Source organism: Pygoscelis adeliae, unplaced genomic scaffold (genome assembly GCF_000699105.1).
Source record: "Pygoscelis adeliae isolate BGI_AS28 unplaced genomic scaffold, ASM69910v1 Scaffold495, whole genome shotgun sequence".
NCBI lineage: Eukaryota > Metazoa > Chordata > Aves > Sphenisciformes > Spheniscidae > Pygoscelis > Pygoscelis adeliae.
Window position 1 is genome coordinate 364,158 of NW_008824719.1, and position 13,752 is coordinate 377,909.

At 45.8% G+C, this 13,752-nt stretch overlaps 1 protein-coding gene across 2 annotated transcripts in view; it reads right to left on the reverse strand.

Moving 5' to 3' along the window:
- Positions 1–667: 667 nt before the first annotated feature.
- The window catches only part of EYA3 (EYA transcriptional coactivator and phosphatase 3), a 40,789-nt gene continuing 27,704 nt past the window's right edge, over positions 668–13,752 (reverse strand). For both annotated transcript variants that reach the window (XM_009323215.1, XM_009323214.1), the window contains 9 exons: positions 12,853–12,992; positions 10,891–10,974; positions 10,189–10,278; positions 8,321–8,379; positions 7,250–7,410; positions 5,556–5,670; positions 5,000–5,121; positions 4,620–4,720; positions 668–3,773 (listed from right to left, as the gene is read on the reverse strand). In XM_009323215.1, coding sequence (XP_009321490.1) covers positions 3,693–3,773; positions 4,620–4,720; positions 5,000–5,121; positions 5,556–5,670; positions 7,250–7,410; positions 8,321–8,379; positions 10,189–10,278; positions 10,891–10,974; positions 12,853–12,992 — 953 coding nt within the window. In that variant the 3' untranslated portion in view covers positions 668–3,692. The remainder of the gene's footprint in view (positions 3,774–4,619; positions 4,721–4,999; positions 5,122–5,555; positions 5,671–7,249; positions 7,411–8,320; positions 8,380–10,188; positions 10,279–10,890; positions 10,975–12,852; positions 12,993–13,752) is intronic.

The window sequence follows — 13,752 nt, forward strand, 5'->3', positions numbered from 1 at the left end:
AGAGGAGCCGGGTCTCGGGCAGCTGCTTGTGCCAGCGGCTGTGCTGCGACCTGCAGCACCATCACTGTGAATGCCGTCGGTGCCACTGAGCCCAGCCCAGGCCATCGCAGGGGCCAGGGGCTGGCTGCAGGGGTGTCAGAGAATAGGCTGAAGCAGTGACTATAGAAAATAAAGACTTTATTTTTTTTTTTCCAGTTCATAGGACAGTTCCCATTACACAGACCACGAACAGGTTAAAGGCTCCGCAGCCAGCAGCACGCGGGGCTCACCCCTCTCCCGCTGCCGAGGCATTGGTAGCGTAGCAAGGGCTGCTGCAGGCTCCGGGGCGTCCTGCTGCTTTCCACGAGCGCCAGCACAGACATCTCCCCCAGGGCTCTTGGAGGCAGCAAATATTAGTGGATCAGGTGGGTTTTTTTAAAGCCTCCATGGCTGCGGTGAAGCTAGAGGGGAGGCCGGTAGCACCTAGGCAGGCTCGGCGTCAGTGCCCCGGGCCAGCAGGCTGGCATTCATTCAGGCGTTCGCGTTTGTCATCGGTTCGGCTACAGCCGGGTTGGGGGTAACGGGAGAGCACAGAGACAGAAAAAAAAAATCAATGCTTGGATAGAGATGCTGTTCCTGCCACATGAGAGACAGGAAAAGTCTTAAATTCAGCCAACAGAGGAAAAAATAAAATAGCCAGGTCAACCTTTATTAAACATAAACACAGAAATGTACCATCAACCTCCTATTATAAAAGTACTTTACATACATTCAAGGAAACATCGTATAAATATCAGTATGAACTGTCACTGGCTGCGAGAGTTCTACACTCAGCTAAAATTTTGCCGACATCTTAAAATTTCCTTAAAACATTTTAAAGTAAACAAACACAAAGCAAAGCCAGCCAGCTGCCAGGCTGCTCGGTACCTTGGGCCCAGCACTCGCTGGGAGTGCCTGGGCAAAACACATCCCACCTCCCAGCATGGGCCAGCACAGCTCTCCTGCAAGCTGCTTTGGACGTTAGTGAAGCAAAGGGGCCGCTCAGCCGCGCCGGATGGTGGGAGGTTAAGGCACAGGTTTTAATCCCAAAGTTCAGCCAGCCAGAGTACAGGACGTGCTCCGAACAGGCTGTTTCACAGGCTGGGACATCTCCCAGGCCCGCTTACAGGAGACCTTTGGATGGGCTGGGGGCCCGCAGAGAGATGTTCAGGATCCAGCACAGAATCTTCTGTGACTGCAAATAAGTCCTGATCCTCTGGTAACATTTCAGACCCTGGGAGCAATGGGGCTGGTTCTCGGCACAGCTCACTTCCTACCAGATCTGCTCTGGCTGATGCAGTAACGACACAGGGACCCCAGATGAACTGGACCCTTTATGGACCCTGCAGTAATGGAGCTGTAGCCCTGTGGCATCTCTCCCTGATCTGCACAGGGCCCCCGCTGCTGTGAAACACCAGCACACATCTACACGGGCTGCCCCAGCTGCGTGGGAACACCTGGTAACACACCTGAGCTCGCCATCTTGCGTACACGGCAGATGGGAGAACATCTCCCATGGGCTCCTGCTCCTGCTTCTCTTCAACCTCTGCTGCTGAGCACTACCCAGCACATCCCCAGCTTGCTCCAGGGGCTCTGCTGGGCCAGCAGCTGCGAGCAGAGCAGCAGCTGTCAGCGCAGCCAGAAGACATCCCCTCCACTGAGGGGTGTTCAGGAACACCCACAGCAGAAATTGGCTCCTCAGATTTTTCTAATGGGGCGAGAGGCCATGTTGCTCACAGACAGCAGCTTCTACACAGATGGCATGCTCCTGAAGCAGAGTTCCCGGGGAAATATGACCCAGAGCGTCTGCCTGAGATCAGAGCACAAGGCCAACACCTAGCAAGGAGCTGGATGGAAAGCAGACTGCTCCCAACTCCTGTGACAACCTTGGAGAAAGAGAATCTCCTCTGATTTTAAGTTTTTTTTAAAAAAAGCAAAACTGGAGCTAGGAACATGTGAAACAGACTTCTGTGTCCAGTCCCTTAGCTCAGGGGATCCAAAGCCCTTGCTCTACACACCTTCTCCGTGGTGGTGACCGGAGCTGGCCTAGGAACAGACACTCCCAGGGCAGAGCAGAGCATGTGCTGAGCTGGCCCAGCAACTCCCCCAGCACTGACGGAAATCATTCCTCATTAATTAATGCCATGAAAGGACTGCAGCAAACACATCACCTGCTCCTGTGGGCACAGCCTGAGTGGGTCAGCGCCCTCCCTGAAGTGACGTGCTTTCAGACCAGCCCCCTACGGGTCCCAGGTGGGTGACGCTGGGCTGGAGACCAGAGATCTGGATGGGTTTGGGTGCAGCTGTGGTGTTTGGCTCAGCAGGAGCAGCAGAGGCGTGCGACGGGGCACAGCAGACATCTGTCCTCTCTGCAGAAACCCCAGGCACCTGCTGATTTGGTGCCATCGGGGTACAGGGAGGAGGCAGTTACCACTGAACACAGGCTGACTTGGCACAAAACCAGCGCCCTGTGCCAGCCCCCTGTCTCCAGCTGGCTATTTCTGGCTAGTGGTACTGCAGGTCACTGACTCCAGCCTTTTTTTCTGAGACAGTAGCAGAAAAATCAGCGTAACCATCACTCCCAAGGCCAGTGTGCTCCAGGCTGCCAAGTCACAGTGTCTTAGAAAATTAAGTCCCTCTTAACAAGGGTTTTGTTTCTAACGATGTAGTTAGGCTAATGCAAAGAAGAATACAAGAAAATTGAATCTGATTCTACTAAAAGGAACTTACTTTCACAAATGGAGTCAGGAAAGCAGAGGTGAAGGTTAATAACCATACCCTTCTTTGTAACATTCATGAGGATTTAGTTCTCTCAAATATTCCTAGTCCAGACGAGGACTCTGTTCACATCTGAGCAGTCTGCAGTAGTGTTGTGCTGTATCTACTGTTCGTAGGCAGTTCTGTTTTCCTTTACAGGGAAATCTGTGGGATCTATGGTGTGGGTCATGGACAGCTGGAATCCAATGATCTCCTGCTTGTTAAGAAGGCTTGTGCGCACATTGACTAGAAGCCACCGGGATCAACTCAGAACACCAACACCTCTACAAGGAACCACGTATCCCAGAAACATTCCCCTATCTTTCTATTTTCCAGTAATCCCATGTTGAGGAAATAACATAAGGACATTGTAATAAATTAACTGCTTTGAACACCCAGGGAAGGAGAGAGGACACATTTCACAGCAATAGAGGTATTTTTGACATTTTCATTAATATTTCCCGTGGAAAAAACCATAGCTCTTTTCGGCTTTGCGAAACAAGGGAGGTTCAGCTCTGCCATCAGTATTTTTCTATAAAAATAAGGTTTTGTGTTTACTTGGATTCTACAACTAAGCTGAATCGAAAGGAGAAGGCTCTTACAAATACTTCTGCTGTTGTATCACCCTCTCCCTCTGGAGACTACCTGCTAGAGGAATTCAGCTGGCTTCTGTAAGTCTCTTCTTCAGACAAGCTCTAGCTCTGCTGAGTCTAGTGCTTCTTTATATGACACCTTTGTACTTGGCAGGGCCTGTACTCCTGAGGAAATAACCTGGTGTCACGTTTTACTGTACAGTTTGCATTAGGTATGTTTTCTTCATCAAGCTGAAAAGTGAGTTCCCAAATGTGTGAGATTTCTTCCTCCCCAGCGATGGAGAGAGCTTGCAGGAGCTGCAGTCACGCCTTTGCTCCAACTTCTTACAGGAAGTCTAACTCGAGGGCTTGATGAAGGGACACGAGATCTGCATGATTTGTGATCCTCCAGAAAGGCATGTTGTGCTGTAACAGAGAGATGACAAAGTCAGGTTTATCGGAATGATTTTACAGCTAGGTGGAAGCGGTCAAGGTACACCGGTAGGGTTGTGCAGTACGGCGTTTGTGACAGCACTGTCTGAGCGTACCATGTTCAGGAAGGACCTCAGCCATACGCACATCGGTACCTGAAACCTCTCTTCTCTGCACATCTGTTTATGATGGGCACCGGCACTGACTATCAGCTGCTTTGCATGCTCGTGCTGGAAACCTCAGCGCTCGGCTGTGAGCTGCTACTTAGCCCAGGAAAGCCTTTCCAGGGCTCCCAGGGAACCTGCATAGATGACAACTCTGGCACGTGGCAGACAACATGAAGCACGCAGAGACGATGTCCTGACAGTAATCTATGCACTTCACTGCCCTTCATTAGCATAACTGAATGACCTGTTCAGTCCAAATCAATCAAACTGTTTGCTCCTTGTTTGTAATTCAGACTAATGGTAGATGCTATGTATTGATCTGACTGCTGGCAACCGAGTCCCGACTCCCTCCGTGCTTCGAGAAATTGCGTTATCCTAACTGATAGCTGCAGGCTATGATCAAGACATGCTACATCAAGATACTGTTTTACAGGGACAATGTTATACGCAATCCTAAACAAGAGTAAAACAGAAACTTTAAACCCCGAAGAGCCAGAAAACTCCCCATCTTAATGTAGTGAAAGATCTCTTGCATCAAAGGCAAAGTTTCCTCCTGGCTACCCCTGGCCTGAAGAGTTCAGCCCTGGAAAGAGAGTCCCTGCATAAAAAGACTGCTGCAGTAACTTCCCTTTGCATCTACCCACATCCCACCTCTGCAGAGCCAGAAACCCACCTGCTTAGCCGCAACCTCTTCATCACGCCCATCTCCAATTACCACATAGGTGACTTTCTTTCCAAATCGTGACACAATCCTCTCAAAACAGCTCTCTTTACCTGCCAAAAGACAACCCCACTATAATGAGCCTTAGGCAGAGAGTAACAGAAGCCTGAACAGGTCCCTTCTTCCCAGTACAGAAACACATTCTTGTCTTACTGGGAAGGGGTTAACACCCAGTTCAGCTTGTGAGGCCAGGAGCCACCACTATTACATGGCCAGCTGGACCACAGCAGCCATGGGGGCTGCTCAGCTGCAGAAATTGTATTTTCTGTGTAAAAATCCCAGCTAACCCACAGCAGATGCCTCAGTGCCAGGTACTCAGCACAACCCCTTACCTATTTTTGTAGCACTATAAATATTTTCGATGGGAAACACTTCGCCCAATCCATACAGGAGAACTTTGGCAAGAGCTGGCACCAGTTGGGTCGTTGTGATCAGGATGTTCACACAGTTTTTTCTAAAAGAAAAAAAAACACTTGTAAAAGCACATCTGTGGCCAGTGGCACCGAGGGCTACTCTGGGCAGCTTGCTTGGCTTTCCAAAGTGCCACGTGCTTTGTTGTCCTGCTTTCAAGAGGCTTTTTAGGCCAAGATTTTGATGTGTGGTTTTTGCTTGTTTGTTTTTTGTTTTAAACAGAAATTCTCTGGCAGAAATGCAATTTTGTGAGCACAGTCCTATTAAGGCGACCTTCTTAACAACAGATGTTGCAGCAGAAAAATCCCAAGGGGTGCTCAGGAGTGGAGTTCCTGTACTCACTCACTTTGCTTCCCAGTACCTGTGACAAGCAGCAGTAGTATTACATATGGACACTGCTGCAACAAACCACTTGCATGCAAATCTAAGTGAGAGAAAGGGCTCAGAAAGCAACATACACATTTCCAGTTTCCATACCTGGACTGTATGAGTAGCAGGGACTTTAATGCAGTTTCCAGCCAGGAATCCGTTAGCACTTCTATATCGGTCCTTAGTCGCTGCAGAGCTTCCCTCTTCTGTGGGCTAAGGAGGCCTGGAAGGCAAGCAACACAAGTTGTCCCAGCCGAGCTGGCAAGTCTAACATAGAGAGAGCTGTCACTCAATTTAACAGCTGCCTGTTCTGCAATAAATAACACGGTACTGAAGGCATCTGAAAGCTGAGACTGTCTCAAGGCAACGGGAGAAACCAGCTTCCAGCGACATGGATGAGCCCAGACACCCATCTGTGACTCTGACTGGGGGGAACTGGGCAGATACTTTTCTCTGATTATTTCAAGCCATTTCTCAGAATACATGCAACAAAATGCACTTCTCTTGTACAAAGCACTCTCAGCAATAGGTGTTGTCCAAGGCCACAGGCGGCAGGGGAAGGAACTCCTGCAGTCACCCTCTCTGACTTCCTACTTCCCAAGGACCCTTTCCACTTTATTCCTTTTAGATATCTTTTTTAATCCCTTTTTTTTAATCCCCATCTCTTTTATCCCTTTTAGATATCGTTTTCTCAAAGCATCCAGTTTTGAATTAAAAGCAGACAGACATGGAGCCCATACACTCAAACCTGCTCCCGTCAGTAAATACAAGAAGAAAGGAGCACCTTGAGTCTGAACCTCTCTCCACCCTATTTCCAGCCATGACGTACGAACCCCCCACCTCACTCCAGCCCTCTGACAATGAGGCCACGGAGGGACTCATTGTGGGCTGCGCTGCCAACTGCTTTACCATGTGGCTTTAGACAGGTCCTGAAAAACTTTGCACCCAGGTTTCCCACGTGCAAAATATGGAATAATGGTCTGATCCCTACCAGAAATAAGGTAATTGCTTCATACTGAAATGCAGACCTACACTGATAATTTTTAAGGCTGAAAGTTATAGTTTTGAACACCTGGTTTTTAGAAAATATGTCCAAGAAAACGTTCTATCAAGGTTTTTTTGTGTAGGCGAAGGGTATCCAAACCCACAACCCACGAGGCCGACTCACCCTGCCAGGTGAGCTGCTCCAGCAGCACCCTTTTCCCAGGGATGTCAATGCCAAGATTCAGACTAAACAGAAAATTTATCTACATTTGATATCTGTGGTTTGCATCATTATTACTACTTTGGCATTGGAAGGGAAGCAAAACTAGATGATTTTAAGTGACTTTGTGAACAGATGGTAGAGATGTCATGTCAGACTATGAGCACAACAGCCAAAAGTGTGAACGTGGTATTTCTTGACAATGGCATGATGAAAGACAGATTTTGTGAAGACACGAGTGAAAAGACCTCCTAAGCAGCATGACATGTAAGTCATTTAGGTCCGCTCTAAGCAGAGTGACAGGCAGCCTTTCATACAAAATTAGCAAAGGGACACTGTTTGCACCAAAATTTTCTCTTAGATACAGGATTGACTGACCACCCCTATCTACATGATAACTCACAGACTGCACTGGCATGCCATTCAGTTTTGGAAGATGTACCCTCTTAGATTCCACGGAGATTTGATCTCATTTAGCATTAGGAGAATGGTTACTTTTCATGTCCAAACATTCAGGAAAGCAAAAGCTCTGAGGAAGGACGAAGTCTGGCACCACAAACTGTTTAGTGCTCAGATACTGGTGCAGGTGAACACTCACCTCCAACATTAGTTTTGTATTTGTCGTAGATCTCTCGTACCCTGCGGTAGCGGAAGGCCAGTTTTCTCATCCAGTCCACTCCACCCTGGACACCAACTGATGAGCTGTGATTTGCATTACTTCCTGAGCCACTGAAGCCATCCGTGGAGAAATTGTAGTTGCTATTTCAGAAAAGCAGATCTGTTACATGTGCCACAGCAGCAGAATCACTGCAGCTTTTCTGGCGGGGTTGCAGACTTCAGCTCTGACAGCAGCTAGAAAAGCACCTCGGAGAGGAACTCTGCACAACCACCACTGCACCCCGACAGCAGAGACCGACTTCTATTGGCAACATACTCTGATATCCAACTACACTTGCTGCTGGTTCTGAACTGCTGTACTGAAATGTACTGATTCAACTCTTCTTTCACACCCTCCACTACAAAACCTTCCTTTGCTCTTTGACCGCTCACTCCTCTGTGATACAGAGCATCCTTCCCACTAACCCCGCTCTCATCATGCAGTGATGAACCCCAGCATAGTGTTTTCCAAACATTAACATCCGTGTCTTTACATCACCGCTGCAGCTCCACAAGCAGATGAGCTGCTTTACCAGCTCATGACTGCAGGAAGCAGGTCCTGCTTCACCACTTTCCCCGTATTTCTTTCTCCCTGACAGACAGGCACTTCTCAGGCCTTTCCATGAGCCAGTTCAGCTCTTTAATGCAAGAGAAAACTTACCATCACCCCGCCTGATAGTGTACAAAATCAGCTCACAGAGGGATGCAAACCATAGGGAGACTTTTAAAGGTCAAGATCATGAAGTTTGGAGCCTTGGTTCTCCATTCATGACATGTCATTGAGCACACAGGCAACATTCAACAGTGGACAATATAATTCACATTATAATTCCGAAAGTCTTAATGTTTTGTAGATCTTCAAGGAAATACCACCCAGCAAACAAACACCGTTTGCCAAGTTTCATCCCCTGCACAATGCTGACCTCCATCCCTTAACCCCATTTGGGTTTGAAGTCCCCACAAAAAACAGATTACATCAGCTATACATTTCATGCATTCATCAGTACACCACCTTAAATCTTGGCCATTGTCATCAGATGCCACATCTTCTATGTGTACCTGGTCACACTCCTGTTTAAGAAAAAAATAAAAATAAAGTCACACTGTTGTAATCCAGAAATATACTGAAATTTGCAGATTAAAGAAAGTGTGATATAAAACAAAACCCTCACATTTCCCAACAGCAGTAAGCCATGCCATACTGCCTCCACAAACCTATACATAGCTTCCATTAGCTTTGTCTTCCAGTACTAGGTTTTACTTCTCAGCACCTACAGGTCCTTGCCAAGACTGGGATTTGAAGTACCAGAAGTGTCTGAAAAAAGCATGTTTCTATGACATTTCGAGTTGTCTGCAAAAAAGGCACTTTGACATCACTAAATAGGTTGGACTCAAAGCTCACTTGTCATTTGAAACCCTTTTGCCATTTCACAAGAACAAACCAAACAAACCCAAAAATACCCCAAGACCACATTATCTGGTCAAGTATTGATATTCCATTTCATCAACACAATGGTCAATTCCGTTACCGGAGAGCCACAGCACGAACCCTGGAGTGAAACATCAGCATGGTGGCACTGCCAAGACTCTGGTGCTTAGCACAGCTGATTTAACCCAGAGATAAACTGCAAACACCTTAGGACAAGAAGTGGATTTTCCCCATTTCAAGAATTTCCCACTGCTGCTACTAACCAACACCTACAGCTATAAGTGTTGTTGTTGATCACGTAGTTAACATATCAGTGACTACCTTTCCAGCACAAGAGACTATTTGGTTGTTTTGAGTTTTTTTTCTGGGGCAGGGAGGTAGCTGTCATTACCACCTTTGCAAAGTTCACAGCTGCAAGTAGTCACAGCCACAAATGGAAACTTCATTTAAGTTTCTATTTGCATCAACAAAAACATCTTGTTTTCCCACGATGTGCATCAGTGATGCACCTACAATTAGTGTTCACTGTTCATATTCAGCCTTCCTAAGCTTTAAACTAGTCCTGTAAATTCTGCAAATTAGGTTCATGAGTCCATATTCATGAACTCATATCAAAGACGACATGAATCAGGAAATTTGCTATTTCCAACCATTTAATTCCAGATTCTGGCATAACTTCACACCTTCCCGTATAGATAGCATTACTGTGTCCATTACGATCTGATAATATACCATAGCACAGCATAGGGCATTGCCATCATTAAAGCAAAGATTTATATTCAACTTCTGTGGAAGTGGTGCAGAACAGTGAGATTTATTTAATTTGGCAAAGAATACTGTGCATGAAAGAGGATGGGAGCTGATCAGAAGTCCTTGAGGCAGGATGGGAACGGGAGAGCAGCAAAGATAGCTTGCAGGAAAGAAAACTGGAGGGTGCTGTGGGACCTCCACATGTACAGCATGCTTGTCTACGGAAGCGTATCCTTCATAGCTGTTACACAGCCAATGTAACCTACTGAGATACTGGCTGAGATGCACAAGTTGTATTCTGCCCTTGGCTTAGTCAAAGCCCCTGAGAACTGCCATTCTCAAGGTCACCTTTTTCCCCACATCTCCGGTCTCCATTTCAAAACAGGACCAGTGAAAGCAAAGTGCTTACCAGTCCATAATGAAAATATAAGACAAAGCAGGCATCACACTCTTTATACAGGTTCAAGCAGAAACCCATGAGAGAGCTAAGAGAGCTCATGACACTGGAAGTCTGCAGAATGGCTGTCTCAGATAAAAGAGTACACCTCTGATTTGGTTGTGCTTAGAACCACTTCAGTTTTGGCAGACTGTTATGTTTCAGCATTACGTAGCTCTGAAGCACAATAGCCCTCACAAACGGTGCAGTGTAATTCTAACTAGGTAACGTGGAGTTTTGCCTTTCAAAAACATTTGCCATGTACCTCCAAGTCATTGAAAAACAAGTGAGTATCAGCTACTTCAAAAATCATCTCCTCCATTGACAGACCTGAGCCAATCACTAGAGTTGGATCCTGGCAAAACAAGAAGAGAAAATGTAAATTCACTGTGGTTACAGGCAGAAGTAAATTGTGATAAATATTTAATCAGTTACATTGCACAGAGTTTCCACTGTATATCAAGCCTGACGTAATTCCACCTGCATTCAATGGTGTGAACTACAATTTCCCTAGTATTTTAAACAACTCAATAAAAAAAAAAAAAATCCACATTCTGGTAATACAGCGACCCAAAATTTAACAAAACACTTCAGTACTGCATAGCAGGGACTGATGCATTTTCAGAAGCAACACAAACAAAACATTCAAAAATCTTCAATATATTTTGAAGGAGAAAAAGTACTTCTTTTCACTATGTGCTATGACCTCAATAATTCCCAATGATGATAAAAACAGTTTGACATTTTAAGACTTGTATTATTAGAAGGGAAATGTTTGTGGTGTCCATATCCTAGCTCTGTATAAAGCCAAATTTAGTGTTCTTTCCCTGCCTCAAACTGCCAACAAGTTAAAAGTATCACCTTATATATTTAAAACAAAATATTATTTTCTATTGCTTTTCCAAAGATTAACATTTACTTCTGCATAACATACATGGTTTTTCTTCCACAGAAAAGACAACATTACCTTGCCATATTTTTGAGCATAAGACCCTGTGAGAAGTGAATGGAAGATTATGATGGTCTCATCCAGGTCCCAGAGAAACACTCGCTGTGTAGAGAATAAAAGCAGGTTAGAGTTGAGATATTCCAAGCACTGAGCTACAATAAAGGAGCAAGTTTTAGGGTTAATTTTGTGGCTAGTTGCAGTATGCTTTTAACAGGTATGAACAACAGTATTCATCTTACAGACTGGACACATTATTAATTAAACTCTTTTAGTTTAGTGCGGTGAAGTTTATATACCGCTACACTGCAACTAGATGCTCAGAGTAAGGCTCTCTTGGTCAAACTAATTCAAAAGCTTCTCTTGCTTTTATAGTTATAAAAGCAAAAACGTAGAGAATGAACTTTAGAGCTAATGAACTTTAGAGCCCTACTAGGGTAGAAGTTTACTGTCTGTGATCTGGAGAGCACCAGGTAAATGACCTTGGTGTTTATCAGAGACACCTTTGTTATGATAAATAAGGGGGATTGGCTGCCATGAGGAATAGCAGAGTTTCAGTACAGAAGGACTTTGATAAACTTGAGAACTGGGCCAACAGGAACTAGAAGAAGTTCAATAACTGCAGATTCTGCATGTGGGGTAGAATAACCCCTTGTATTGGTCCAGGCTGGAAGGAGCTGGAGGGTACAGTGGACACCAGGTGCAGTTATGAGCCAGCAGCGCTCTCTCCCTGTGGATAAGATGAACTGCCTGCTGGAGAACACTAAGTGTGCCTAGCTGATAGAAGGAAAGTGCTGTCTCACCTTACTTGGCACTGGGAAAGTCACACCAAATTGCATCCCCAGTTCCAGGGGTATGTGAGGAAACTAGAGAGCGGCAGGCAAAAGGCTGTCAAGATGGTCACCAGCCTAAAGGAGAGGCTGAGGGAGATGTGATGGTTTATCTTGACAAAGAGGAGACCAAGGGTGATCTAGTAGCAGACCACAACTAATTGAAAGGGAACTGCAAATATGATGGAGACTAATTCTTCTCAGTAGTGGCAGACAGAAAATTGTCATGGAAAAAGAAGAGCAAATTTGCAGCTTGGGAGATTCCAGCTGGAGATAGAAAACCTTCTTCCCCAGGTGGACATGGTACAGATCACTAGACAGGTATAGGATCCCTAACCTTGGAGGTTCTCAAGACTCAGCTAGAGCGAGCCATGGTTCTAGTGCTGGAGACAGCCCTTCTCTGAGCAGGAGGCTGTATTACAGACACCCAGATGTCTCCTCCATTGACACCACTACGATTCCAAGACGCATTTAAGTGATGCTTGTCAAGGACCACCGAAGAATTCATTTGGGCCAGTTCTCAGATAACTGGGTCACGGGAATTTCCCAAATTATCTCTCAGTACAGGAAACACATGGATCTCTTGGAGCTGGTCCAGAGGAAGGCCACAAAAACGATCAGAGGGATGGAACACTTCTCCTATGAGGAAAGGCTGAGAGAGTTGGGGTTGTTCAGCCTGGAGAAGAGAAGGCTCCGGGGAGACCTTATTGCAGCCTTTTGATACTTAAAGGGGGCTTATAAGAAAGATGGAGACAGACTTTTTAGTAGGCCCTGTAGCAACAGGACAAGGGGGAATGGTTTTAAACTAAAAGAGGGTAGATTCAGACTAGATGTAAGGAAGAAATTTTTTACGCTGAGGGTGGTGAAACACTGGCCCAGGTTGCCCAGAGAGGTGGTGGATGCCCCATCCCTGGAAACATTCCAGGTCAGGTTGGACGGGGCTCTGAGCAACCTGATCTGTTGAAGATGTCCCTGCCCACAGCAGGGAGGTTGAACAAAATCATCCGTTTCAACCCAAACGATTCTATGACTCTAATGATCCCCTTCCATTCCCATGGAGATAGGACAAAAGAGAGGAGGACTACACGCTGGGTGGATGACACCACCACACTATTCTGCAATGCTACCTGTAGAAAACCAGATTACTGCTTACCTCCAGTTCACTGTCCTGTGAGGAGGAGGTATCTGCTTTCCTCTTCCCCCTGTTCTTCCCAGGGATATTTTTTCTTGCCTGCTCATCTATCTCTTTACTTGCTGTTGCTCTTGATAATGAAGGACTTGTGGATGCATCTCCTAGAAGAATGAAATCACACAGCTCTCACCCCTCTCATGTCTCAGAACGAACACCAACATAAAGCTTATAGCATTTGGCCACAAACCTCCTTTGCAAAAGGTGAGATGTTATCTTGCTTTATTGATACAGTAGTAGTTGAACCCTTATTAGAACATAAAACATGATTTCTTTGCCCCGTCATTTCAAAACAGCTCTGTCTCCTCAATTCAGTCCACCAGGACTGAGCTACCGCAACTACAAAGCCAAAGACAGAGCACCTTCCATCCTAAGGCCTGTAACCCCTCAGATGTCTCACTACCCTGGAACTGCTTTATTACTCAATTGTTTCTTTTAATACTTCTTGAGAGATCACCAGAAACCCTTAGTCTGGAATAAGTGTACAAAGGAAAGTATTTAACGATGCCTCTCCCTCCCAGACTTCCTGGACTAGTCAAATGCCTTTTGTGTCAAGCAACGCTATACAACACATGCTGTTGCCACCTCCGCACACACTACTCACTCCTGTGCCACTGTAAGCCTTTGACTAACAGTTAAACAATAGTCAGTGCACAGAGTTATCTGGAGTGTGTTAATCACACACAAATCCACAGTGGGCTAACTGTAAAACAGACATACTTAGACTACAGCTCCATTGGCCTATCCAAGGATTAGTAAAGAATAACAGGGATGATCTCGGCCCTGGAGACACAGACTTGGCCAAGCACCATGGCCATGACTGACAGGGATACATTATGGAGCCTATTCTGCTACTGGTAAGAA